Source organism: Xylaria bambusicola (genome assembly GCF_022495145.1).
Source record: "Xylaria bambusicola strain CBS 139988 unplaced genomic scaffold F5B22scaffold_32, whole genome shotgun sequence".
Classification (NCBI taxonomy): Eukaryota; Fungi; Ascomycota; class Sordariomycetes; order Xylariales; family Xylariaceae; genus Xylaria; species Xylaria bambusicola.
In genome coordinates this window covers 75,097-101,522 of record NW_025953585.1, presented here as the reverse complement: position 1 = coordinate 101,522, position 26,426 = coordinate 75,097, and the positions used below count along the sequence as shown (strand labels likewise).

At 48.7% G+C, this 26,426-nt stretch overlaps 4 protein-coding genes across 4 annotated transcripts; 1 reads left to right on the top strand and 3 right to left on the bottom strand.

The window, feature by feature from the left end:
* Nucleotides 1-1,655: 1,655 nt before the first annotated feature.
* Nucleotides 1,656-3,264, bottom strand: F5B22DRAFT_287189 (NADP-dependent oxidoreductase domain-containing protein). The gene is made up of 5 exons (XM_047970369.1): nucleotides 2,986-3,264; nucleotides 2,858-2,902; nucleotides 2,594-2,801; nucleotides 2,211-2,545; nucleotides 1,656-2,141 (listed from the first exon to the last, which is right to left on the bottom strand). The coding sequence occupies exons 1-5, from the start codon at nucleotides 3,166-3,168 to the stop codon at nucleotides 1,794-1,796; spliced, it is 1,119 nt and encodes a 372-aa protein (XP_047829147.1). The 5' UTR covers nucleotides 3,169-3,264; the 3' UTR covers nucleotides 1,656-1,793.
* Nucleotides 3,265-4,709: 1,445 nt separating this feature from the next.
* On the bottom strand, nucleotides 4,710-8,922 carry F5B22DRAFT_613497 (uncharacterized protein). Its single transcript, XM_047975410.1, has one exon. It carries the CDS (start codon nucleotides 8,693-8,695, stop codon nucleotides 4,787-4,789), a length of 3,909 nt encoding a protein of 1,302 aa, XP_047829146.1. The 5' UTR covers nucleotides 8,696-8,922; the 3' UTR covers nucleotides 4,710-4,786.
* A 1,173-nt stretch (nucleotides 8,923-10,095) lies between these two features.
* Nucleotides 10,096-19,941, top strand: F5B22DRAFT_657498 (beta-ketoacyl synthase domain-containing protein; the record flags this gene model as incomplete). The annotated part of the gene is made up of 11 exons (XM_047980050.1): nucleotides 10,096-10,626; nucleotides 10,688-10,815; nucleotides 10,875-11,160; nucleotides 11,216-11,228; nucleotides 11,294-11,523; nucleotides 11,576-11,645; nucleotides 11,705-12,605; nucleotides 12,654-14,620; nucleotides 14,674-18,683; nucleotides 18,733-19,772; nucleotides 19,839-19,941. 11 exons carry the CDS (start codon nucleotides 10,096-10,098, stop codon nucleotides 19,939-19,941), a joined length of 9,279 nt encoding a protein of 3,092 aa, XP_047829145.1.
* Nucleotides 19,942-20,191: 250 nt separating this feature from the next.
* Nucleotides 20,192-24,480, bottom strand: F5B22DRAFT_287128 (uncharacterized protein). Its single transcript, XM_047970368.1, has 3 exons — nucleotides 23,593-24,480; nucleotides 21,589-23,538; nucleotides 20,192-21,533 (listed from the first exon to the last, which is right to left on the bottom strand). Exons 1-3 carry the CDS (start codon nucleotides 24,182-24,184, stop codon nucleotides 20,611-20,613), a joined length of 3,465 nt encoding a protein of 1,154 aa, XP_047829144.1. The 5' UTR covers nucleotides 24,185-24,480; the 3' UTR covers nucleotides 20,192-20,610.
* Between the last annotated feature and the right edge of the window lie 1,946 nt (nucleotides 24,481-26,426).

Sequence of the window (26,426 nt, the reverse complement as noted above, 5' to 3'; positions counted from 1 at the left end):
TCAAATACTTTTCAGCATTTACTCGGATTTTGCTCATCATATAGTTTAGGAATCCTTATATCGAGATGGAAACTGTATGTGTTCAATAATTCTTCGTTCTCGGGCAGCATTCAATGACTTGTTTCCTGGAATTGTATCGCCGTAATTGGCGCTATGATTAGCGACGTGTTTGGGACCTTCCAAGTCATATGCGGACTACTAGACTCGAGGCATTGACTAGGATAACGAAGTTTGCAAACATGGTAGTCATAGTTTCATAGGGAAGACAGGGAAATTTAAGTGAAATAACTAATTGGTTATTCCACATTTCTCAATATCATGTTCCGTTTAATGTGATAACCAGTATCTCCACCAGGAGCGCTTACAGTATCACCTCAAGCGGTTTTATATGCTCCAGCCATCGAAGTTCGCCTATAATGGGCAAATGTGTGTTGTATGTTTTGAATACACGAACTTCGAACCTCAGTTGAGCCGCACTTTAGCTTCGCTCAATTGTGACATGTAACATCAACCGTGCTACCTGATGTATTGCTTCTAGAATCGTAGGCTGTCATCTATCTCCCATTGTACGTATGACGAGGACTACATGAAAGTTACTATGCGAATGGCAATTGACGGTACCGATATACATGTCCACTAGTCTCAGACAATATTCAATACTCGCTATCAGGGAGACGATCACACCACAGGTCTCGGCAATATACGAGACTATCTCAGCTAATGCTTTTTAGTCCCCGCTATTATGATGAGACACGCTGGCAGCCTTCATAACCGCCCGTGGCCGATAGTTAGAAACCTATCCTCAAGGCCACCTTGTTCCTTACCTAGTCTCATATATTGCTTGGTTGCCTTCATCCTACGCCCTGGGTAACACTTCCCCTCTCTGGTTTGTTTTGGATTCAAGTATTTTGAATATCATAACTCCGATGGAATACTGCAGAGAAACCCGTATCTTTGAAATTCACTTACGGTTCCTCAATGCATCAGTTCGATTCTTACCCAGCGCATTTGATAGTGATATGAAGGTTTCTCGACTTTTGCGTGACATTACTTCGTCACACTTTATGTGCCAGAGTTTGATGCAACCCCGCGATCTTCAAGACTCATTACTTCATTGCGATAAGGAAATATTATGCTCATAGGTTTTTGTGACATTGTAGCAATACGAAAGCCCGGTAGATTGCTGTTGTTTTGATGGTGAAACTACAGCCAGAATGGTAGCTCTGATAATCATCGTCGAGCGTCATTGAAAGAGTCTGATAGGCCATGCTCGCCGATATCCAAGCAGTGTGCCTAGTATTCAAGTAGAATTGGGGTTCTGAGCCTCAACTGTTTAAGGTCACCACCACAGAAAGGTCATCAGTTGTGAGTGACACTATCCAAGTGTCATCAAATACAGTTTCCTTTGTCAGTCAGGCTGTTCACATGCTATTCACTTACTACCTAATGAATAATAGTGATGTAGGGTAGTGACCTATAGGGTTCATTCCTAGCTATAGCGGAAAGTCTGGGACGCTAGATAGGTTGATATATTGACAGACTACCTCCTGTAATCTTAACAGCCAGATTGACAGGTCTTTATCCTTCTGTATCACTTACGCCTGTTAACTGAATGACTCATCTATTTACCCCACGTACAACGTATGAGAGCATGTGGTGCATCGATTTAATTGTTTTCTATCTTCGCCTAGATAACATTAATATAAAACATAGTTGAATGACCTATAAACTAAGTGTCCTTTATTAGCAGGAATAATCGGCTTTGTACTGATCCAACGCATATGAGGTTGGAATTACGAATGGCCCTGAATAGCTCTAGGGCGATAAAGTTCCTCTAAATACCGTTCTTCCTCATCTGATAGTACCTTACCCCGGGCTGATAGTGCCTCAAGTATGCGTTCTTCGGAGCTGAAACCGAGAACAGGGGCAGTTACTCGCTTGTTGAGCCAAGCGAGGCCTACATGGCTCATCGGCCACCCGCGTTTCATTGCGACTTCCTTAACTCGCATGATGATCTTATCGGGAATAACATCCTCGCCTGTGTCGTATATTGACCCAAGTTTGCTAGTTCCAGCGCGCTTCGAAGTTGTGCTCGACTCTGTTGGATCTCGGGCCAATCTACCTGACGCCAACGGAGCCCACTACAGTACATTGGCCTTTTGTTAGTACTAATGTTTTAAGCTCCGGATAAGAGATGGTGGTAGAAATACCGGGATGAGGCCGACGCCGGTCAACCTACAATAGGGATTCATCTCACGCTCTTCCTCGCGATATATCAGGTTATAGTGGTTTTGCATCGAAATAAACTGTGTCCAGCCGTTTTCTTTAGCAACAGTTTGCAGCATGGCAAACTCATGCGCCCACATAGAGCTGGCACCGATATAGTGGATCATACCGGCCCTCACTAAGTCGTCCAGAGCGCGCATTGTTTCTTTTGGGGAAACAGTCGGGTCGAAGCGATGTATCTGGAGAACGTCAATGTAACTAGTATTGAGACGCTCCAGAGATCCCTCGACAGCACTGAAAATCGCTTTACGGGAAAGACCTGATATATGATTAGGTATGGCCGATCCTTACGCGTGGAAACACGTACCCCATTGATTTACATAATCCTTGCTCCGGTCTGCCGCTTCGTGGTGCATTGTCACGGTAGACTCATGATGAAAATTTTCGGGATCGCATAAGACACGGAAACATTTCGTCATGATAACCACCTTCTGACGTGGAATATTATACTTCTTCAATGCCTTCCCCATGACCCTTTCGGATTCACCGTTGGAGTAGACATTTGCTGTATCCCACTATACAATGTCAGGCTTTAGGTACAACAAGTGATGTGGGTGTTGAGGGCACATACCGTGTTTATCCCGTTGTCATAAGCCGTTTTGAGGATACCAAGTGCCTAGCCAAGATAAGTAAAAATCCACAATCATTGCCGGCGGTATGGTTATCATTGTTATCACTGATCACTTATTATGTACGTACCTTGTCCTCATCTAAGACCCAAGGAAGCCAGCGTGAGCTCCCCAGACTCAATCCTCCCAAAATGGGATTTGAAACCCTCAGGCCTGAATCTCCAAGCCTGCGATATTCCGCTTTAGACCGTGCTATGGATTCGCGTAGACATCCAGGCACTTTGGCCAGATTCTCGAGGATGACTCTTCCCATGCTAGGTTATTCTGTAGGCATTTGGTGAATGTAGTAGAGTCATTGATTGTTTAGCTTTTGAAATTGGTAAGACATGCTATCGCCCCCTACTAATACGCCACGCTGCAACTAGGAGCAAACTGGAGTCACGATCACCGATGGCGCACTGACATGGCAATGTGATACGAATGGAGCGACTTTACCAAAGCCAACATCATCTAAGCTTGATTATACTAGCTGTTGTAGAGAGATGCTCTTCATTGGTATTCAAGTAAAAGTACGTCGATGGGCATCTGTGATCATCGATCCTATTGCTGGAAGAGGTAAGCGTACCCCTTGGCTGGGTTGGGTGCCCTGTCTTCGGAGACCTTTTTAGGGATGACACGCGAGAAAAGAGCGCACTGTGATAGTAAGTACCTCTAGTTCTGTTACGTTTCCATGCCTAATCGGGAACACTACCGGTGCCCGAGAAGTTAAGTACATACTTAGAACTGGCCCTCCACTGATTCTGAATCGCAAGAGACCCATGCATACAATGATTTGCCGTTTTGGGAGGTCCCTCTCGGTAGATCGCGATAAAGGATTCTGTTGGCTGCTGATCTTGTAATGTAATTCACTTACCAGGATTCAACCGCATGCCTTAACTTGAATGTCTTCTATGTAAGAGGATTTAAACCCTGATTCAATGAGCACCGCCCAGGTCTAGGGTTATCAGCTCTACACATCGGCAATTATTGCTCACATGGTCTTGATCGCCGTAGCAATCCTAGCAGCTTCAAGCTCTGCCAAGGTAGTACCAGATTAAGTGCGAAGGTCGACAAAAAGAACAGAATTCAAGATAATTCCACTCCTATCCACTTTTCCCGACTCCTGTAAGGTAGTCACGTAGCCTGAAAACCGGGGCAGGCATTGGGGCTGCCAGCTGAGTAGTAGCGCAGTTCCAAGGTTAGCAGAGTCATAGGAGGCCCGTTCGCATACTTAGGCGAAGTTGACTTTCGCCGTCATATGCGGCAGGGTTTCAGTGCAAGCTTTCATTGTCAAACTCCATGAATCCATTCAGGCAGGTCCCGTAACTCACAACCAGGGCAGCTAACTACTCTTGTCAAAGGGATTACTAAAACACGATAGGCTGTCCGGAAGCCGACGCAACTGCGCAACCGATGGGGCAGCTAGGACTGTAAGCGGGATAACAAGGGCATGAGATATGGCCTGATACTTGTGTAAATTAGCCCTATTTTCTATGATTGGTTGATAGGCGTTTACGCATAGGGGTTCCGTTCCTGTAAGAGCTAGCCTTACTTCGTAGCTCTGAGATGTGACCTTTCCACAGGAGCGAGCAGAAGCGAGCGCCCGTTCTTCATGTATATTCCCAACTATTTTCCGACTGGACTGGCATGTGAATAATAGAATCAACCCACACCGCTATGGTTCTCTGTCAGATGACGTCAGAGCCTAATTTTAGAGAAAATATCACGAGCACGAAATTGATCCAAGCATGGTGGTTAGTCTACATGGCGGTGTGCGCCATCACAGGCTATGAGAATATCTTGCGATGCAAATCGGTTTGTTTTTGATGAACCTTCATTATGGAAAACTATCTGACTAAAACTCCATGTGATATACATTAGGTAATAATAAATCATACAACTGACCCCACTTCATCTATCAATGACGCTATCGTCATGTCCGGGTGAGCGCTTAGTTTTTCGGTGATGTACGCAAGCTTATCAACAAGGGTTTGCGCTGTTTCTTGTGTCAACAGATGAGTATTGCCAATAACCTCAAGGCCCATTGTGGTGCCTTTCGATACAGAGACGATGAACAGAAACGGCGGTACGAGTGGGATGGCCAGGGTCTTGATATGTGAAGCACCCTTCGGGGTTTGGACCTCAGGCTCAGCATCTACGTCTCGGTGATGAAGGATAGAATCAAAGGCCGCTTCAGATGGCCAATCCGTACAGCACTTGAGAATATCTCTAGAATCCAGTGAATCTGCATCACCCATCTTCAGCAACTCTTCTTGATTGCCGCTTAGCAAGTCAGTGACCGTGGTGAATGATGACAAGTTGACCCGTTCAGGTACGATATTGAGACAGCATCCCACAATCTTCTCAATCTGCGGAATATCAGCGTTACGGCCAGCAATAACTTGGCCGAATGTAATGTCCTTAAGACTAGTCACCGCCGATAAAAGAATAGCCCAGGCAGCCCGCACAAGCGTTGCTGGGGTAATCTTCTTGGGACGTGATGGTACATGAGCCTCGGCCTGACTGGCAACGAAACTGGGTGTAGACTCGACAGTCCCAAGAGATGGAGCTATATGGGGCACGATTCGAGTTAGTCGAGAGCCTTTCAGCGCCTGACTCCAGTATTCGATGGATTGAGAACGTAAACGCGAGATACGAGACAGGTAAGTCGGGAAATTTGGCTGACTTGGAGATTTCCGTCCATTGTAAGCATCGAAGACCGATTCAAAGATTAGTGGCATGCTAAAGGCATCATATTGAGCGTGGGACATGCGAAGAATCAGCTTCATGCCTTCAGTCTCATGTTTAAGGAGGAACCATGCTGCAGTGGGTTGAGTAGGCAAAAGACTCTGCATATTCGCAAGACAGAAGCTCTGGCAGAACTCCGCAATGTTTCCTGAGGCTTCAACGACGCGGAATGGCTGATCAACCTGATGCAAGACAACCTGCCAATACTTCTCCTCAAGGCGTAACCAGCACGCGCGCAACACGGGGAAATTTTGGAAGGCTTTCTTGCAACCATTCTCCAATTTGGTGATATCCAATTCGGGGTCAAGATCAAGCACAAAATAGTCGGCCAAAATCCCCGTGGCTTTGGTAGTAGTTACAAGAAGATCCTGCACACCTGTGAGAGGATAAATAGCCTCGACGTCATTTCGTTGAAGATCAGTATCTTTCAGATCAATCTGGTCAAGAACGGATATGGCAGACGACTCGTCGAGAACCTCACCTTGAGGCTGTGCTGGAATAGACTCGGCACGCAGTGATTGCTCACGAGCCAAGCCTGCAATCGTGTCGCTCCGGAATATATCTGCCATTGTCAAGCGCATGCCGGAGTTTCTAGTCTCTGCTACAACTTTCATGGCGGTAAGAGAGTCGCCGCCGAGTTGAAAAAAGCTAGTTTCAACGCCAATGGAACTCTTTTCTATCTTTAACGCCTTTGACCATATCTCCTGTAACTGTCTTTCAATCTCCGTTGATGGCTGCGTCAGTTGTTTTCCAGCCATGGCACGTGATCTTTGGAGTTCCTGTGTGGCCATCGTCGAGCCCAGCTCTCGTAACCGTTTCCGATCCAACTTTCCAGAAATTGTATGTGGAAACGCAGGAAGCGGCAAGAACAATGAGGGAACCATATAATGCGGAAGAATGCTATCAAGTCGAGTGCGAACAGTCTGTATAGTGTCTTTGATTTCTGAACCCACGTCAGACGTTGTCACCAGGAAGCAGATCAGTGTTGGGCGTGAACCGTCAACGACTGAAATGTCCACTGCGACTTCCTTTAACTCTGAAGAGGCCAGCCGTGCTTGGTGTTCGATCTCGCCAAGCTCAACACGCTGCCCCCTGATCTTGACTTGGGTGTCTTTTCGCCCTTGAAGCTCGAGGGACCCGTCACTTCTATACACTGCTATGTCACCTGTTCGATAGAATCGCGCGGACGCAGCTGGTGTCCCTAGGGCTGCGCGCCATGCTGGGGCACTGATGAAGGCTTGCGCCGATTTCTCCGGATTACCGATATATTCACGACCAATCGTTGGCCCTTCGAAAACTACTTCTCCTGGTGCGCCTATAGGTACAAGGCGATTGACATCTGTCGGGTGAGTAAGCCAGCACCTTGCAGTAGTCGGCTTCCCGACACTGCTGACTGTAGATGATGTTGCCAAGCCCGCGGAAGCGACAACAGCAGCCGTTTCCGCACTGCCATAGGTCTGGCGCAGTTGAACCTTAGGCGCCCATTGCTTGATCTGAGAGTTGCGAATCGGCTCGCCCCCGACACAAATTGTCCGCAGAGTTGGGACGTCCTCAGGGTGGATGAGAGCCAGTACCGTCGATGTCAAAAAGGCCCAATTGGCGCCCAACTTGCAAATAGCCTGGGCCAAGGCAGTGGTCCGATCCTCGTCAGACGGGATACACACACAGCCTCCGTACATCAGTGTCATTAGTGTCTCCATAATTGCTCCAGCAAAGTTATAAGAGCCGAACTGCAAAGCGCGTGTATCCGAGGTCATGCCAAGAATCTTGCCGTGCCCAGAGGCGGCCGAGCAATATGACTGATGCTCAACTACGCACCCTTTCGGTTCGCCTGTACTGCCGGAAGTGAAGATGATATAGGCAGCGTTGCGTGGGCCGACGGTTGCAGTGTGCAGAAGATCTACCTGGCTATCTGATGCCGAATATTCAGCTGTCTTGTCGCAAAGTACTATAGTTCGACGCACGAAGGGAGACAACTGAGACTCGCACGAAATAGATGTTATGCACATTTCTGCGTTGACTTTTTGGCATATAGTCTGCATGCGAGCCGCAGGTAAGCTTGCGTCAAGCAGAATGAATGCACCGCCAGCTTTGAGAACAGACAGCATCGCCACAACTGTCCATTTTGATTTCTCAAAACATAGTGGTACAACCTTCTCAGGGCCGAGTCCCGCGTCAATTAGACGATGCGCAACACTCGTGGACAGGTCTTCCAACTCCTGATAACTCATTTCCCCATCCCAAGCACATACTGCTGGCGCAGTTGGTCTAGCTAACATGTTACGCTTGATAACGTCGTGAATGCGCCCCTCGGTGACAGGCGGGAGAACGCTGTTCCATTCCTGGATTAAGCTCAACTCTAGGGGTGGAATCATCTCAACATCTGCTAACTCCGCTTCAGACTTCGCGGAGTCGAGCTGTTGTATGAAATATCCGAGTCGATATAGAAGCTTATAAACAAGCTCCGGCTCAATCATTCTCGGATCTAGTGAGGCCGATGCGTCCATTTGGCTACCGTTCACTTCCAACTGAATAGCAAGACCGTACTTTTCGAGTTTCCGTAGCTGGCCGCCATGGTCCGATTTTGCAGTGACATCTAGTACGCTTTGGAATGAGCAGGCTTCCCTGCAGTCAGATGATAATTTGGCTATCCTGGCTAGCCCTATTGATGCAAAGGAGACCGCTTCAACTGTTTGCTGTTGTATCGCCATCAAGTATTGTTCAACAGTCTCACCGCCTTGCAATCGGATACGGAAAGGAATGGGTTCACCTGCTTCAGGTGCTATAGAGCCGAAGACAACATCTTCCGAATCAGTCATACGACCAATAATCAGTGCCCATGCTGCATGAATGAGTGTGGATGTGTTGATTCCCTTTGAGCGCCGCTCAAGATTAGGAAGTCTGTATTGCACTATCTGCGTTGCTTGTGGGCATTCGATGAACGAGGGGAGCGAAGGGTATGGTGTATGCTCGCAGCCTGCTAAGGATTCTCGCCAGTATTCTTCTGGAGGAACCGTGGGCGGGGAGACCCTTTCGGTAGGAACAACAACCATTGCGAAGCTTATTCGAGAGCAACGAAAGTTATTGGACGTTGGAAATCAGTGCTGTAAGTGGTTCAACATGGAATGGCTTCATTGTATTCTAGGAGATGGTCGTGTGCAAGCAGACTGGAAGTGCTATGTTCATATCTGCATCTGCACACATTCTTAGGGCACAGCATGGTTGAGTCAAACGGTGATACATTGCATATTGTCTGTCGTGGACTAGTAGTCAACATTGGCCCTGTACTAGCGTATTCGCACTTCCCTGTCACTATCTAGCTCGCTTAGTGCCACGAAGCTGGTAACAGGATCTACAGACTACCAGGGAGGGATGGATCCTGGCCTTGAGTAGGATCGTGAGTGGACCCCGGTACTTACCAGTAAATCGGGTCGAGGAGTGACTTCGGATCACTGTATGGCTTGCACTGTAGCTCAGACCTGGTAGCTCAGGCCCCTCGGTTAAGTACGTGAACGTCAAGAGCAAGGCAATGGGTACCGAAATGACGGCGAGGTACATACCGAGATTGACGGTTCCTGGGCTAAAATAGTCTTCCCTGTCGATCATGTCCCTTTCGGGCGAAGATCTTAATATCGACTACGACGTTCCTGGCAGAGAGAAATGGCATACAGGTAGTGTAGTATTCCGCGCAGGCATCTGTGTAACCAAGTATTCCCCCATGTGTATAACAAGATTTCCCAGCCATAGTGTAGTATCTCGTGAGAACGCCTGTGCAACCAAGTATAGTGAACATGTATAACAAGATTTTCTTTAGATTTAGTAATTCTCTGACTCGCGAATCTTGTTTTTCTTCTCACTTTTCATGCGTCTGTGATAAGACATCGTGTCATTCTTACGCCGAGTGGTGTGGCTGCATAAGCTGGTATCCTCTTTCCCCCCCAATATTTGTCACAGCTCGATTCGATAGTTCTCTAGTACCACCCACATAGGGAAGACAGCCTGTATGGAGTAGGTAGGTAGGCGAGGTAGGGTTATCAAATCGGAGAATCCTTCATGTCTCGTTCTGGTAGTCTTGGCTCGAGGGATTTGAGAGTCACCAGGAACCATGCTAGAACATGACCCTCAATATGGATCCATAATACCAGGAAAGTACTAGGTAGCCCGGCTACTTACCACGATATACTAGTTGCGTAAGGTGGTCCAGTGCTATCTATGTCTTGTATCAAGTAGTATCGTGTTGGTGCTTGGTGTATCTTTGTCGATCTGAAAAATGCCGGTAGTCTGGAAATAAAAATGCGAGGGCTGCAGTTATCGTGGGCATATATGTAAAATAAGAAACCCATCCGCTCCTAGTCACGTACAAGGCCCTGCAACTAAAGTCAATGTGGGCTTGCAAGTCATCTTAATATTTATTTTATTTTTTAAACCTCACATCAGCTTAGGCGGGAGAAGCATGTATCAACCAACCCCCATTGCTGTTATTGGTGTTGCTTTCCGCCTACCTGGAGGTGCCGAAAATCTCGAAGACCTCGAGCACCTGCTCAACAATGGAGGCTCCGGGTTCGTACCTGTCCCTGAAGATAGGTGGAATCGTGATGGATTCTATTCGACTCAACAAAATGCAAAAGGCGGGATACCATCGAAACATGGATACTTCTTACAACAAGACATTTCCCATTTCGATGCCCGTTTCTTCCAGATATCTCGCCAGGAAGCTGCTACTATTGATCCGAAGCAAAGGATATTGCTTCAGACAACGTACGAAGCTCTTGAGAATGCTGGCATTCCCATGGAGCGAGTCCGAGGTAGCAAGACCTCTGTGTACGTGAGCACCTTTACCTATGACTACGAGCGCATGGGTTTTAGGGATATGCAAGTATTATCTGGATTTCACACCACCAGCGTTGGCCCTGCAATTTTGGCCAATCGGCTTTCATATTTTTTTGATCTCAAGGGGCCATCGTTTACCCTTGACACTGGTTGTGTAAGTTGACTTCTATTACAAGTGCCGTCGGAATGAGACTAACCCTAATTATTTCCAATAGTCTGGTGGTCTCGTCGCCCTTCACCAAGCTTGCCAGAGTTTGAGACTTGGTGAATCAGACATGGCGATTGTTGGAGGCGCGCAACTTCTGATTGATCCGGATCAATCAACAAACATGTCTACTCTTGGGTACATATAGTCTCACCAACTCTAAGACATGTTTCACCTCGATGGCTGATGATGTATAGAATGCTAAATGCCGACGGCCACTGCTACGCGTTTGACTCCCGTGGCCATGGTTACGGGCGTGGCGAAGGCGTTGCGACTTTGATATTGAAGCGTCTCGATGAAGCATTGGCCGATGGTGACCCGGTTCACACAGTGATTGTTAATTCCGGTCTTAACCAAGATGGCAGATCAGCAGGTAGCCTCATGTCCCCAAGTGGTGAAGCGCAAAGGGACTTGATGCGATCTGTATATAGTCAAGTAGGGTTACAACCTAACGAAACTCCATATGTTGAGGCACATGGCACTGTGAGTTGTGATCCACAAGCATTTCAAATATCAAATACTGACTTATTGAAAATAGGGAACAGTAGCTGGTGAGTGCCTATCAACTTTCTCTGTACAATGACCTGTCCTTTCGTCAGCTGACAATCGTTGGTAGGTGACACGAACGAGATATCGTCCATCTATCAGGTATTCTGTGAAGGAAAGCAGCGGCAAAGCGACCTCATCGTTGGGTCTGTCAAAGCTAACATAGGACATCTTGAGGCTGTAGCCGGCCTTGCTGGCTTGATAAAGTCTATAAACGTACTGAACTCAAAGTTAATCCCACCACAATTGCATTTCGTCGAACCTAAGCCGCAATTAAAACTCGACGAGAGACACATAAAGGTAGCAAATCTTCTTCATTAACTATCTATCATGCACTCACTGTAATCTTCAGGTCGCTACAGAACTATTCAAATTGCCACCTGGGCCTTGCCGAGCTTCTGTGAACAGCTTTGGATATGGAGGTGAGTTCTGAAAGATGTAATCACACTCACCGAACGCTCTGACAGAACGGCGCGAATAGGTACCAACTCACATGTGATTATTGAATCGCTGTCTTCCTTCTTGGAGAATTCAAATTGGCCGACGGCAGGACTCCGCACATCTCATAGGCGGCCCAACGGACTCAACGGCGAGGTAAACGGAAACGCCCTCGCGCATATAAACCACACAAATGGCACAAATGGCACAAATGGCACAAATGGCACAAATGGCACAAATGGCGCAAATGGCACAAACGGCGTAAATAGCGTAAATGGAGTCAATGGCGTAAATGGAGTCAATCGAACGAACGGAGCCAATGGAGTTAACGGCGTAAACGGCAGCCATGCTACACACTCTCCTTTGCGGATGTTTGCCTTGAGCGCCAACACGGAGGTGTCGTTGAAAACATACGCACAGAAATTATCCGCGTGGATTGCTAAGCACAACCCGTCTGAGAGAAGTCTCGCTAACATATCTCACACCCTTCTAACCCGAAGGTCACTTCTGCCCTGGCGTCACACCATAGTAGCATCCGACACCAACGACTTAGCCGATAAGCTGCGTACCGCTCGCGCAGTCAGAACGGCACAAACCAGTCGGCTTGCGTTCATATTCACTGGCCAGGGAGCTCAATGGATTGGAATGGGCAGAGAGCTTGTCCAATTTTCGGCTTTTAACCGTTCTATCTCAAAATCGGAGAACCTCCTCCTGGAAATGGGCTGCGACTGGCATCTGAAGAACGAGATATTCACGGACGAGCAAACTTCAAGACTCAACGAAGCTGAAGTGGCACAACCGGCAACGACTGCTTTGCAAATTGCCTTGGTTGATCTATTGTCAAGTCTAAAAATACGCCCGACATGTGTAGTCGGCCATAGCTCAGGAGAGATAGCAGCTGCTTATGCCGCTGGAGCTCTATCACATGAGTCTGCCATAGAGGCGTAGGTGCTCCGAGTTCTCTTTAGTATCCTTATCTAACAGCACAATAGGGCATACCGACGTGGAGTTCACTCCGGAGGAGCCAAACGTAGAAACACAACCCCAGGATCCATGCTTGCTGTCGGTCTTGGTGAAGACGGTGTTAAACCGTATATCAAGCAGATTAGAAGCGGGAGACTCTGCGTGGCATGTGTCAATAGTCCTCAAAGCACAACTATATCAGGAGACGTACAAGCTCTAGACGAGCTGAAACAAATGCTGGACGCCGAATCCATATTTGCCAGAAGGCTTAGGGTCGACACTGCATATCACTCTCACCACATGCAAGTCGTAGCCGATGACTACCGAGAGTCGCTGGTTAATATCCAAACTGGCAGTACGGAGAGCAATATCGTATTCTGCTCTACAGTCACAGGGTCTCCAAAACTAGATGGTTTTACGGCAGACTACTGGGTGCAAAATCTTGTGTCAAAGGTTCAATTCGTAGATGGTTTACATCTTATTTCCCAGGAGATGAAGAAATCCTTACCAAGTGGCGACCCTCAGTTCACCTTTCTGGAGATCGGCCCAACAGGAGCACTCGCGGGCCCTACAAAACAGACCTTGTCGGCTATTGATTTTAAACATACTTGTTTATCAGTCTTGAACAGAAAAACGGACGCCTCCAAGTCTTTCCTGTCAATGATAGGACAACTATTCGAACTTGGACACACTCTCGATCTAGGCTTAATTTCTGAGCTTGTACCGAACTCGAGTCACGATAGCCCCCAGGTTCTATCAGACTTACCTGGCTATGCATTCGATGAATCTTCACATTGGTTCGAGTCACGCATTAGCGCGGCGCATCGTTTCCGAAAATTCCCTTACAACGATCTTTGCGGCCTTTTAGACCCTGCTAGCAGTGTTTATGAGCCACGGTGGCGCCATGTCCTCAACCTTGATGCTATCCCTTGGCTTAAGGATCACGCCATAGATGGAGATGCCGTATTTCCTGCGTCAGGCTTTGTCGGCATGGTTGTGGAAGCCATGAAGCAGTTACTTGAGATTCAACAGTCGAAAACAGATGTGAAGAGATTTGTGATTCGTGATATGACAATTACACAAGCGGTATCACTATCACTTGAGGAGCAAGATGCAGAGGCTGAGCTTCAGTTAATTATAAGCCCGAGCAAAGCAGGGTTGCGCTGGCGTGAGTTTAAGATATTATCATTCGACAAAGCAAGCAAGCGATGGTATGAGAACTGCAATGGCCGTATTGCAGGCGAGACCGGAGCCGATAACGACGAAGTTGAAGATAATAGCGAAGATAGCCTACGAGCTGAAGAGCAGCTCGAGATGCTCAAGGTTGTCATGTCCGAGTCCGAGGAAGAGTTGGATCGCGATACCTTCTATACTCAGCTCGCATCCTCAGGGAATAACTACGGCAAGTCTTTCTCGCTGCTAGGTGACGTCCACACGGGTCAAGATCATGGGTGGTCCCAGGTTGTCATGCCCGACTATGCAGAGCTACTACCTGGACACCAAATGCAACCACACATTGTTCATCCCTCTTTGCTTGATTCATTCTGCCACATAGGCGCCTTCCTCGCTAAGAGACCTTGTCGTGGTGCTTCAATCGTTGTCGGAGAGATCAACGAGATGATAATCTCTTCAGACTTCACCAAAGTCGCCGGGAACGAGCTATGCCTTGCAACAACCCAACAGCCTGAGGGTACACGTGCAGTTAAGTCGCAGTCTGTCGTTTTCCAGAAAAATGCGCAGGGCCATATGGTGCCGGCATTGTCCGCGTCCTTTACATATCGAGCTTTCAGTGTCTTCTCGGACGGCAAAGACGACGGCCCTTTCTCGAACAAGAAGGTCTACTCACTTATCCGCCAACCAGATGTTGATTTCCTTCGTTCCGACAACTATCCTATTGAAGTCCAAGGAGGCGAAGCGAAAAGTATTCAGGACATATTAACGGAGTATCTAGATTTGGTGGCATTCAAGAACCCCCACATGAAGTTGCTTGAAATAGGTAGGTTTTGTTTGCAATGGTTCCTCGCTCAGATCGAATCTAACAAGATCTAGGATGCACAATAGAGACCGTTACACTACCCCTCCTTTCCTCGTTGATGAAGGAAGGTAGAGACTGCTGGCCAGACTGTTATGACATCGCAAGCTCGGCACAGACAGATAAAGCGTTGGAGCCGTGGCTTAAGCACATCAACATGAGACCACTCGACGTCACGAACGATCTCTCTTCCGAGGAACTAGAGAAGAAATATGATGCTATTGTCGTATCCACGGATGTCTTGACTCCAACAGCAGCCGGCACTGAACTGACTAACTTCCACAGCCTGTTGCGCGATGGCGGCAAATTGATTTTCATCAACACATCAGGCTCGAGTCCTTCAGTAGAGCAACTAGAAAGTGTTTTCTACGGGCACTCATTCAGTGGTACTGATATTAGAGTCGATGGTCTTCAGGTAGAAGCACAAACTCCATTCATACTAGTCACCACAAAGACCACCAGTAGCGCCTCGAGCAGTGCCGCATCTACGGCTTTGCATATAGTCAAAGGATCGGATTCTCTCGCGTCTCGGGCAATCGCATCAGGGTTGATGGGAGCCACACCTCCAAATGGCCAACATTGGACCTGGTCCTGCAACATCCTCGAGAATACCATTATCAATCCAAATGAGACGTACATCGTGTTGGATACTGCAGAAAACACATTGCTGTTGAACCAAGATCCTCAAGTCTTTATACGGCTTAGGGAGCTGCTCAACGCGAATGTCAACATCATTTGGGTCGCCCTCCAGGATACGTTCACTCCGATAGCAACGTCAATGAGATCTATGATACAGGGAGCTTCGAGAGTTATCCGCCGAGAAAACGAAGGTACCACATCGCTGATAACCTTTGAAGTGGGTGATCAAGTCACCCTCACTAGCGCAAGTGATATTTGCCAGCACCTCTCAAAGCTCATTGTCGCCAAGAGCGCCGGTCAGAGGGATATAGAGCAAGAGAATGAGTACATCTATCGTAACGGGCATGTCATGATACCCCGTTTGCAGGTTGACCAAAAATTCTTAAGAGGTGTTGGCGCTCCTCTCAAGGGACAAGATAATCTCGTCGAAGTCAGCTATCATGACCAAGGTCGATCATTGCAGCTGGAGGTCGAAACACCCGGCCTTCTCAATAGCATCCGCTTTACTGATGACCCATTAGCCGCGGAACTGGAGCCATGTGAAATCCAGGTCTCGACGCGAGCGCATGGTATCAACTTCAAGGACGTCTTCATATCACTTGGCCAAATGCCGCCTTCTGTTACCATGGTGGGAGAGATGAGCGGTGTCGTCACCGCCGTCGGGCGAGAGATGGCGGATAGATACACTATCGGTGACCATGTCATGGGCTTTTTCGCCAAACCATTCGCCAGCAACGCTCGCATCAATGGCAATCTCGCTCATAAGATACCAAATGACATGGAGTTCAGTATTGCGGCCACAATCCCGTGCGTCTATACAACAGCATACCATTGTCTTTTCGAAGTCGCTCGCCTGAGGAAAGGGCAATCAGTTCTTATCACGGCTGCCTCAGGAGGTGTCGGCCAAGCTGCGATTCAGCTAGCACAGCACGCAGGAGCAAGTGACATTTTCGTCACCCTGGGTTCCAAATCAAAGAAGCAGTTGGTCATGGACACGTATGGTATTCCCGCGAGCCACGTCTTCTCGTCCCGAAAGCTAGATTTCAAACAGGGCATCCTTCGTCTGACCAAAGGGCGAGGCGTGGATGTAGTCCTCAACTCACTGACTGGTGACATGCTTATCGATGCTTTCGACTGTGTTGCGAAGCTGGGAACATTCTGCGAAATTGGAAAAGGAGACATCTACAAGGGGAGCCATCTCCGGCTGAATCCTTTCGACCGAAGTGTTACATTTGCTGCAGTTGACCTCGTCGCCGTCGCTCAGGGCCGACCGGAGACTGTATATTCGCATCTCGAGAGCATTGTTGAGATGTTCGGGCAGGGTCGACTTCGTCCAATGAATCCTATAAACACATATCCAATTGGTCAAATTGAAGATGCGTTCCGATTGATTGCAGCTCGAAAGCACACGGGCAAAATCGTCTTGGAGTCTCCAGAACAATCAGTCGTTAGGGCTACTCTTCCTGAGAGGTCACAGCTTGTTCTACCGGCACACGCAGCCTACGTTATTGCTGGCGGTCTAGGAGATATCGGGAGGAGACTTGCGGTCCTACTAGCATCGCGTGGCGCAAAACATGTTGTGCTTCTTTCTCGTCGTGCGGCGGAACCAGAACTCAAACAGGAGATAGACCTCAGTGTTGCTTCATTCGGCTGCACCATTCATGTCGTCAAATGTGACATAACCAAAGAGTCAGATGTCGCCACCTGTGCCGAATATTGCCAAAAGAACCAATTACTGGTAAAGGGTGTGATACATAGTGGAATGGTTCTCAGTGATCGACCTTTCGCCCAGATGACACTTGAAGAATTTACTACTCCTCTTGGTCCGAAGGTATACGGTACAATGAACCTAGACAAGGCCTTCGCATCGCCAGACCTCGAATTCTTCATCATGCTGTCATCGTCAGCCACAATTATCGGCAATGGAAGCCAAGCAAACTACGCGGCAGCAAATGCCTTCCAAGATGGGTTTGCGAATGCCAAGACTGGTAATGCCAACGGGACAACATACGTCGCTCTCAACCTAGGAGCTGTTGAAGGCTCACGAGCTGTTGCAGCGACTTCCGAAGCCCAGAGCAATCGGCTTAAGAGTATATCCATCACCATGGACGAGTTGTTGCTCGGCGCAGAGTACGCCATGGGCCCTCAGGCTCACCAGGATATGCTGTCGCACGCAATCATGGGCATTTCCAGACAAGGACTTGCCGACGCAGGTGATGTAAGCTCGTTGAAAAACACGATCTTCAGCCACCTTCCAGCTGCTCAAGACGAGGCTGGCACAGGTAACGGAGGAAGCACTGATATCACTTCTCGCATTGGTGAATGCTCGACCGTGGAAGAGGCCCATGCCCTCATCACCGAGGCTGTTATCGCCAAGTGCGCCTCGTTCTTGGGCTGTGGTGTAGAGGAGATCTCGCAAAACCAGCCGCTGTCTGAAATAGGATTCGACTCCCTAGTCTCTATTGAACTGAAGAACTGGCTTTTGCGCACCTTCGACGCACCAGTGCAGACGGCGGAGATCTCCGGTGCACCCAGCATCATTGCCTTGGCCGCCATGACCACGGACCGCTCACGAATAGTGAATGCACAAGACAAGCCTAAAAGAAAGAGTGGCGAGGCCACCACAAATGGCGCAAATGGTGCAAATGGCACGAATGGCGTCAATGGCCATGAAACTCACGTTGCTGGTCTCGACAACTTCAAGTGCTGTGTTGTTACACCGCCTCCGAAACTCCCAATGTTCTCGATGGAGGACTACCTAGACTGCTACTGGCAGACAGTGGCAGTATTCGCACATAACGATGCTGAAAGGGAGAGCCTGGCTACGGCGTTAGAGGAGTTCCGGACCCCTGGAAGCCTCGGAACAAAAATATATTCCTCTTTGATCGAGCGAGCGAACGACGAGAATATCGAATGTTGGCTAGCAGACACGCAAACCAATAGCGTCTTCTTGCACTTCCGACATCCCATTGCGCCGTGGAACGCCTTCATGCATACACATCACGATAGCCCAAGTCCCCATTCTCAGGCGGAGCGAGCTGCTCTGCTGTCTAGCGTGGCATTCCAGTTTCTGCTGGGCATGGAAAGAAATGAGATCGGTAATGACTGGTTGGGCCCGCGGCCGCTATGCTCGTACTACTGGAAATGGATGTTCAACGCTGTTCGCCGACCTCGTCTACATTGCGATGAGATGAAGATATACGCTGAGAGCAGACACGTTGCCGTGCTTCGTAAGGGACACGTCTTCAAGATACCGCTGCAAGACGAACATGGCGATGTGTCACTTGAGCAGTTGACAGGGATGTTCCAGGCGATATTGGATGCCGATGTGGGAGAGGATTCCTGGACAAGCATTTTGACAACCGATTTCCGTGACATCTGGGCTTCAGTGAGTACTAGCTAATAAGTAAACTTTTTCTTAACTAACAGTCGTGCAGAACCGAGAGAAGATTATAGCGCTCAGTGATGCCAACTCTGCCTACTTTAAGACCGTGGAAGAGGCAACATTCGTCGTCTGTCTAGACCAAGGCGTACCCGAGACGAACGAAGAAAGAATAGCGCAGGGTATCGCCGGCGATGGCTTCAACCGTTGGTTCGACAAGACCATGCAGTTTGTTGTCTATGCCAATGGCCGCTCCGCACACATCTCCGACCATACCATGATTGACGGTACCACGCCTCTGCGCTTGACCGAATTCATTCATGATGCGATTATCTCTCATCGGCCAGGTGGAGCGGGCAGTAAACCTGCAGCCGCCTTACCAGAGTACTTCCCGCTTCAAACATTTGCCGCGGTAGATGAGTACGCACATCAAGTGCGCAAGCGGTATCGACAAATCACCTCAACCCGAGGCTACCGCTACATCAAGACCACGGCGCTGAGCCAGAGCCTGGCGGCAGGCACCGGCTTCTCGTCGAAGAATTGCCTCGACTTCACTCTACAACTTGCAGCGCGACTGCACTTCGGATATAACCCAGCCGCATGGGAGCCGATATCCGTGCAGCACTTCCACCGTGGGCGGCCTGATCCAAGGCAGCCTGTCTCAAGCAGTGTCGTGACATTCTGTGAAGCAGCGCTCGACGAGAATGTGCCCGTCGCCGAGAAGAGACGTCTTCTGGCCGAAGCAGCAACAGAATGGGATGCCGCGACAAGGCGCACCCAGGACGGATCGGGCTTCCTGCGGCGTACCGAGGCCTTGCTAGGCATACTGGCGAAGCTCAGCCCTGCCCCGGAGCAAAGCACCGAGGTGGTTCATTACACGGAGAAACAGCTAGCAAACTGGAAATGGTCCGACTCCCTGGCAAGGATCATGGGACCGGACGCGAAGCTGCCGGCCGTGTTCACCAACAAGGTCTTCAACAGAGTGTACCCTGGAAACTTGTACCAGGTGCGCAACGAAGGAGAATTTGTGGATGCCGCGGGGTATGTCATGGGCAATGACTGCATCTGGATCAGCAATCGTGTGCGAGAGAACTAGTAAGTCCTAACCTGCCCACTTTCATCGCCTACATCTAAGAAAATTTTATTAACTTCTTGTGTCAGTGTGGCGCTCTCCATCGTCGGCGAGGCACACAAGGTCGGAAGCTATGAGGAGTGTTTCCATAAGGCTGCGAACATCATACAATCAATCGTGACAGCCAAATAGAGCGATCAGCCTCGCTGGAACTAAATGACTTTATAGCGATTGGGTTTGTGTTCTGGGGTACGGTATCAAAGGCGTTAAGAGGAAGAAATGGGTTTAAATTTCGAATTGATAGCTTTTACTCCGGGGTATCAAGCGCTGGCGCTAGATAACCGGTATAGTATATTGAATATGTTCTACACTTTGGTCTCATCCATCTTCAAATGTGAAATAATCAGTATATACGCAACTCAAAGATGATATCGGACTTGGTAGGAAATGATTACCACAGCCCCTAAGAGTCTTTGTGCATAGTCAGGGCTTGCCACCCTGCTGTTCCAACCCATAGCCATGACCATGATATCGCTGACGTTCAGTGATAGTATGTTGTAATTCATCCTCGATTCCTATGTGAAGCAATTGCCCGCAACGATTATTGCCCCTTGGACACATGTTATTTACTGTCATAAATCCGCGAATCTCGACGGGGGCACCATGGAGACCAGCACCCGTTACATCTTGTCGCGGTAAGATTAATATATTCTAGATACCTCCGAAGCTCCATTTCGGAGATTTGTTTTGATTATGTAACATGAGACTGTCTTTGGTATAATAATCCTTCAAGGCCTTCCAAAACGCCATGCGATGCCTGCTTAAATTGGTTTGTGTTCCCACACGTCATTATCATGATCATTATTTCAGCCCAAATCCTTCACTCTCATTCACCGCCCGCCAGAGACAGTTCTCTAGCCTCTCCTGCGAGCGGTAGCGGTATAGTGATAGGATATTAAAACAGGTCCTGGCTGAGGGGAACCTTCCTTCATCGTTGCCCAGGCAATTGATTTTGATAACCAAGGATGTCGCGCCCATGGCAGGAATTCGATCACTACCAGTGATGAAAGATAAAAGCCTACGCTGGTCTTTGGGCAGTGCATTTTCGAACGCCTCCCAAAACCAGAGAATAGTAGGCTCAGTTTTTGGACTACTTCCTCTGGGCCAGTTGGTGTAGGCCGCGACAGCTTTTAGAGATGCTATATCAAGAGGCTCATCCGAACCTCGCACCAGTAATTCAATCTCTTCGGGTTTGAACAACGTCAAAGCGTTGCCGGCACACACCGTGAAGAAGCCTCTTTTGAAGGGCTCGAATTGGCGAGCGACAGAGGTATCAAGCAGGTATCTGACATAGAGGTCGACGTATTCCTTACGGTTGGTGTTTGTCACCATCTTTGCCTCCCCGCCTGGACATAGAGGTACACGAACACGTGTCCCGTATCGTTCAACGTCTACCACAAAGTCTAGGCAAAACGTTGATTGTACGTCGCCGTCAAAATTGAGCAACTGGCGTAGACCCCTCGCGAGAGCGGGTCGAAACTCGGCTAGGTCGTCCAGGGTATAATTCATGATTGGCCTTGAGTGGCCAGGTGCGCCAGCTGCTGGAGCGGGAGCAGCTGCGAGCAGTTTACGAAAAGCAAATGGAGGGAACGCAACATCTAGGATTGTGGAATTATAAATGGCGAGCCCTAAAACAACGCCAACTAGAAAGTATTGATCGGACGTTTCAAATGTGTGAGGGTTGAAATAGCAAAACTGCGAATCCTCGTCGTAAACGAAGAGACCTGGATAGGGACCAAGGTTAGCGTGCTATCGTAAAGCAAATGAGATTACACGTACCGTGATCTGGGTTGAAGACTTCCCGCACGAGAAGAAGGAACCATTCCTTTCGAAGCCCACCGCCATCTACGCCTTCTTCTCCCCGAAATTCGATACGCAAAGCTTTCTTGATGTCCTCGCTGCCACTTCCAACAACCTCGCTTACTTGCTGAAGGCTGTCGTCCACTAGACACTCTCGGCGCACATTGAACTGGAGATGCTGTGTGTAGTTCTTATGCGTCAAGATGCTATCGAAAAATGCTTCCCTTGCTTTCCCCGCCATCTGGCGTTTGGCATCGAATTCCAGGATCTGAATCTTCGCCCAGATGCTGAGGAAGAATGGATACTGGCAAAACGTAAACTTGCCCCTTTTCGATTCCCAAAGCTCAAAATCAGACTTGAAATCAATGGTATCGACCAATGTATTGTAGAAATCGCTTGTCAAGAATAGAGGCCCATACATTCGTCCGTCACTTGGGTGATGCCGCCGGACGTAGGTGTAACGATTTGCCGCAAAGATGAGAGCCATAAACCTAGCAGCCACTTTAATCTGCCAATCATCGGTGTATGTCGTACGATTTGGTTCAGCAGGCTGTTTCTGCTTTCTTGGTGATTTGGAAGCTTCTAGAGCCGCATGTAGTGTAGCTGGAGTGTTGCTAGCGCGTGCATTTGGCATCCGTGGGATCAAGCCATCCGTAAAATCAACCCGTGGCTCTACCGTTTTCTCGTTCTGTCGAGTCAGCCTGTGCGTCACGAATGTGCTGGCCAGGTCTTTCATCTGGAGTAGTATATGTTCAGGAAGTCTCGACAGCCAGGTTATCAGATGGTGATGGCAAGCTTCAGATGAATTGGCTAAAAGACCGAACGCCCTTTTGAGAATTCCTGAATGTCGTCCAATAGATGGTCGCTCTTCTGCATCAGCCGCATTGGCCTGGTGTTTCCCTTTGTTTGATTGCGGAAGGTGTCCTGCATACGACTGAGATCCAGGGGCAAGCAGAGGATTCGCGAGTAGGACCAACAAGAAACGTACATCCTGAGGCTCAGCCATCAAGCGCCCAGGTCTCTTTAAGAGCATCTCAGTACATTTGAAAAGGGACCTCTGTATATGTTCCTGGGCTTGGAGAGCTAGCTGCTCGAATTGCTGCGATTCTGCTTCGTCTAGCTTCTGCATTGCCTCAGCTTGGAGTAGCTCTTCGTAGACCTGCGTCCATGTCTCCGCAGAATTGTTCACAATATGATACCATTCCATCACTGCACCCCAGTCAATCCGGGGTGTTCTAGAGGTGACGATTGAGGTTTTATCCTCGTAACGCCGAGATGATGTTCTTGAAACATTGACCTCCTCTTGTCCACCAGTCCACCATGAACCGTTCTCGGCGAAATCGCCAAGTAGCAGTAGTTTTGGGTCGAGCTCGGATATTGGCGCATCTTCGCAGGTTACCTCTCTTCTAGTCTCCACAGGCGGTCGTCTCACAATGTCAGGGAGTGGCTTGCCACTGACACTAACTCGCCGAGGAATAAACGAATTGTTTACACATGTTGAGTTTGTCCCAAAACACAGAACGAGATAGTCTTCCACTTTCTTGAACATCCCTTTAGCATCAAGAATAGACTTCTTTGGGCTCGTGTAGGAACTGTTCTCCCCGGGTTGTAATGTTGGAACACGCGAAGAAGTCGTAGCTTCAGGGTACGACGTCGAATAAGACCTTGGGTGATGCGAACCAGATTTCAAGGGATTTGGCTCCAAGTCTAGATTTGAAAAATCATCCAAGGTTGCATTAAAACGAGATGTCGGCGGTGTGTTGACTGAAGAGGGCGAGCTGTCAGGCTTATTCGAAAAGTCTTGAAGAGTGAAATAGTCCTCCGCAATATTCGGTTGTTGACCAGAATTTGTTGACCCCCATTGCTGCAAAGCAGAATGCAAACAAGTCCTGATTAGGCTTTTGGTATGCTCGATAGAAATAAGACTCGCTGAGGGAGAAGTTAGCATTTTGCACAAATGATGCATTAACTCGAATTACAAACGTGTGTTCATGGGTGCCGCCAGCGGAGAGGCTGCAGTTGATTGCACTCTGGAAGCGGGACGAGAGACTGCTCGAATAGTAGGACGCGGAGTGGGAGCAAAGACCTTGAGGTCGTTTATCGTCAAGCATTTAGTGCATCTGAAGACTTGAAGATCCTTGGGCCACCGTACAAGGCCAGCACATGTCATACAGTTCCCTGTGGCGAGTTCGGCGGGCCCAGTGGCTATCCTGCTGGTGTTGGTGGTTTGAGACGAGTTCGAATATACTTTGGAGTGAAAATCACGGTCACCAACATCATCGACATAGCCGTGCTCGCTGTCGGCCGCTGCATTCTTTTTCTTCTTGCTAGAGAATAAAGAGGGGAATGGATGGCTCATTGACCGTGAGTGTTTGCTCAATGGTTTCGGTTTCGAAATGATGTCGTCTTCGGAACTACTCGAATCTCCTTGGAGGAGCTGAAGATTGCGGAGGGCGGGCTGGGCTTCACGATATCTCGAATTCGCTCTCGATCGGGTAGGTGGCTCATTTAGAACGGGATCGAGCATGGTGAAATCATATTGGCCCAGGGAAGGTCTGTTTGAACGGCCGAACATTGCGGTGGCATAGGCTTGCACGGGGATGGAAACTGGAAGACGGAACAGCCAGAAAAGGCGGGTCGTGATTGACTGGACATCTGCAACGCTGACTGGCGAGTTGCAAGGACGTTATATCACTACTGGCGATCGCGGCTTCTCGAATTGACAACAAGCACAAGACAGTAAGGGGCCGACAGTATGGGACAGGACGGAGCCAGGCAGAGCCAGGCAAGACAGGAGATGAGGCCCCGAGGACAGAGCCGCAGCCGGCCCAAGACGACGATTACGGGAGGCTACAAAGAGTTGCTATGACGTAGAAGAAGAAATGTTTGTGGGATGACGAGTTTAGAATTATAAGACTAATAAAAAGAACGAGCGAGCGAGCTATCTCGTGGGATCCGAAAACGGGTGGAGTTGAGGTTGGGGGGGAATTGATCTTCGCTGCTAGGTGCAGATAACGTACATACAGGGTCAGACAGACACGACAAAGTTAGTAGCAGGGTAGGTTAGGGGGATCTGGGGGGAGATGGGGAGATGGATACAGCCGCATCAGCATCAGCGAATGCTAAGTAGGTATGGCAAATATCATGAAACAGAATGGGCAGCCTTTCTAATCATGAAAGTAAAGTTGCAAGCCAAAAAGTATTCGGCGACTGAATTGCTTTTGTCTGCTTAAAGTACCAAAGTACTTACAGTCCATACTTCGTAGTACATATGTAGGTACATGTGGGTGGTTTCTGCTCAACCAACAGCGCCAGCAACTGTGCTGTTTGGAAAGGATTCAGTTGGTGTACCTACCGAGCCCTACCTACCTACAGTAAGTAAGTGCCTGCCTGGTGGGTACTTAAGTACATATCTAGGTACCTATATGTAGGCGAGGTAGGTACCGGGATAGCGTATCCTACCCCCCTGTTAGAACGTAGGTACCTTTTGGGGGTAATGGAGGGGTGGGCTGCATAGCAGTTGCGCTAGGTAAGGTTTAGGTAGGTACCATGTAGGTACACCAGGCCACGCTATTCGCAAGTGTCGGCTGCGATGGCCAATCGCGGTATTGCCCTTTTCCCAAGACTTGACATTGGATCCAGGGACCGAACTCGAACCTGAACCCCCTCTTCAAAGATTTGAACTTGTACCTGGACTACGTCTTCAAATGCGCCCCAGCATCTTCAGTCCAGCTGATCGGTCATTGGGAATCGTGGGTAGGTATATGTAGAGCCAGTTGTATCTCGATACTACTTCATGCCACGGTGTGCAGTCTATCTCCCTCACGCTTTGGAGACTGCCAGCAGCTGCATGCTTACCTAGGTAGCTTAGGTAGCTATGTTGTACAGCATAGATCAGGTGGCATTCGGTTTGCAATGGGTCCCGTTCTCAGTCGAAGGCCAGGGGGGTGTAAATGGAAAGATCTGACACCGGCATCAGAATGCTCGAGCGGACAATGCAGGGGACAACGAGGTAAAGTTGATATAGGTATGGGGGCGCTCTCCCGACAGCCTATTGATCATGCCGTCTTATCCCAGGGGTCGAGGGTAGGTAGACAAACAACGCTGTTTAGAAAGGGCGGAAAGAAAGAAATAGCATCAAGGAGTCAAGGACATCTTCCCGCACACTGTCCCGCCCTCGCCGTGTCGCGGCCCGGCTCTTGTGCGAAATTCGGCATAAATCAAACATAGCTCTACCACCGAAGTCCGATCTTTTAGCAACCCAAAAATCACTTGCTACTGAAGATCTACCTACCTACCTACCTACCGAAGGTACTGAAGCTAGATCGGCAAGAATTGAAACGTCCCTACACTTGCGGATATAGCCCAGGTCGTGAGCCTGTGGTGACGCACCTCGAGCAGCCAGAAATAACCTTACGCATATTCTCGTCATCGAAATGCCAAGGAGTCTCTCAGCCTCTGATGTATCTAGGTACCGTACAGCGTGTAGATGGCCGCTTACTTAGTATTTGGTAGTATACCTAGGACTCCTACATTAGTAGAAGCTGAGTGCACTACGATTGTCAAAGATATAGGTGACCTACCTAGCAATGACTGAGCTAACCTCAGCTCTCCTCAGCTTCACTCCGCCTTTTCATGCGATCTATCCCTCAAACCGGTCCCCAGCCATTAGTATCTTTCACTAACTATGCGTCTATCCTCAGCTCTCAGCCATCAGCCCTAGTGTGAAGAAGTCACTGGCAAGCAAGAGCTCATGGACTTTATGTAGTATAACCAGTCATTTGTCACTTGAATGTTAGTCCTAGGTTTATGCCATC

Coding starts and splice junctions, on each gene's coding strand:
- F5B22DRAFT_613497 (XM_047975410.1), bottom strand. CDS start 8,695: ATGGTTGTTGTTCCTACCGAAAGGGTCTCCCCGCCCACGGTTCCTCCA.
- F5B22DRAFT_287189 (XM_047970369.1), bottom strand. CDS start 3,168: ATGGGAAGAGTCATCCTCGAGAATCTGGCCAAAGTGCCTGGATGTCTA. Junction 2,546..2,593: donor GGATTATGTAAATCAATGGG/GTACGTGTTTCC, acceptor ATCATATATCAG/GTCTTTCCCGTAAAGCGATT. Junction 2,142..2,210: donor CCGGCGTCGGCCTCATCCCG/GTATTTCTACCA, acceptor AATGTACTGTAG/TGGGCTCCGTTGGCGTCAGG.
- F5B22DRAFT_287128 (XM_047970368.1), bottom strand. CDS start 24,184: ATGTTCGGCCGTTCAAACAGACCTTCCCTGGGCCAATATGATTTCACC. Junction 23,539..23,592: donor GGCGGCACCCATGAACACAC/GTTTGTAATTCG, acceptor CTTCTCCCTCAG/CGAGTCTTATTTCTATCGAG. Junction 21,534..21,588: donor AGTCTTCAACCCAGATCACG/GTACGTGTAATC, acceptor GTCCCTATCCAG/GTCTCTTCGTTTACGACGAG.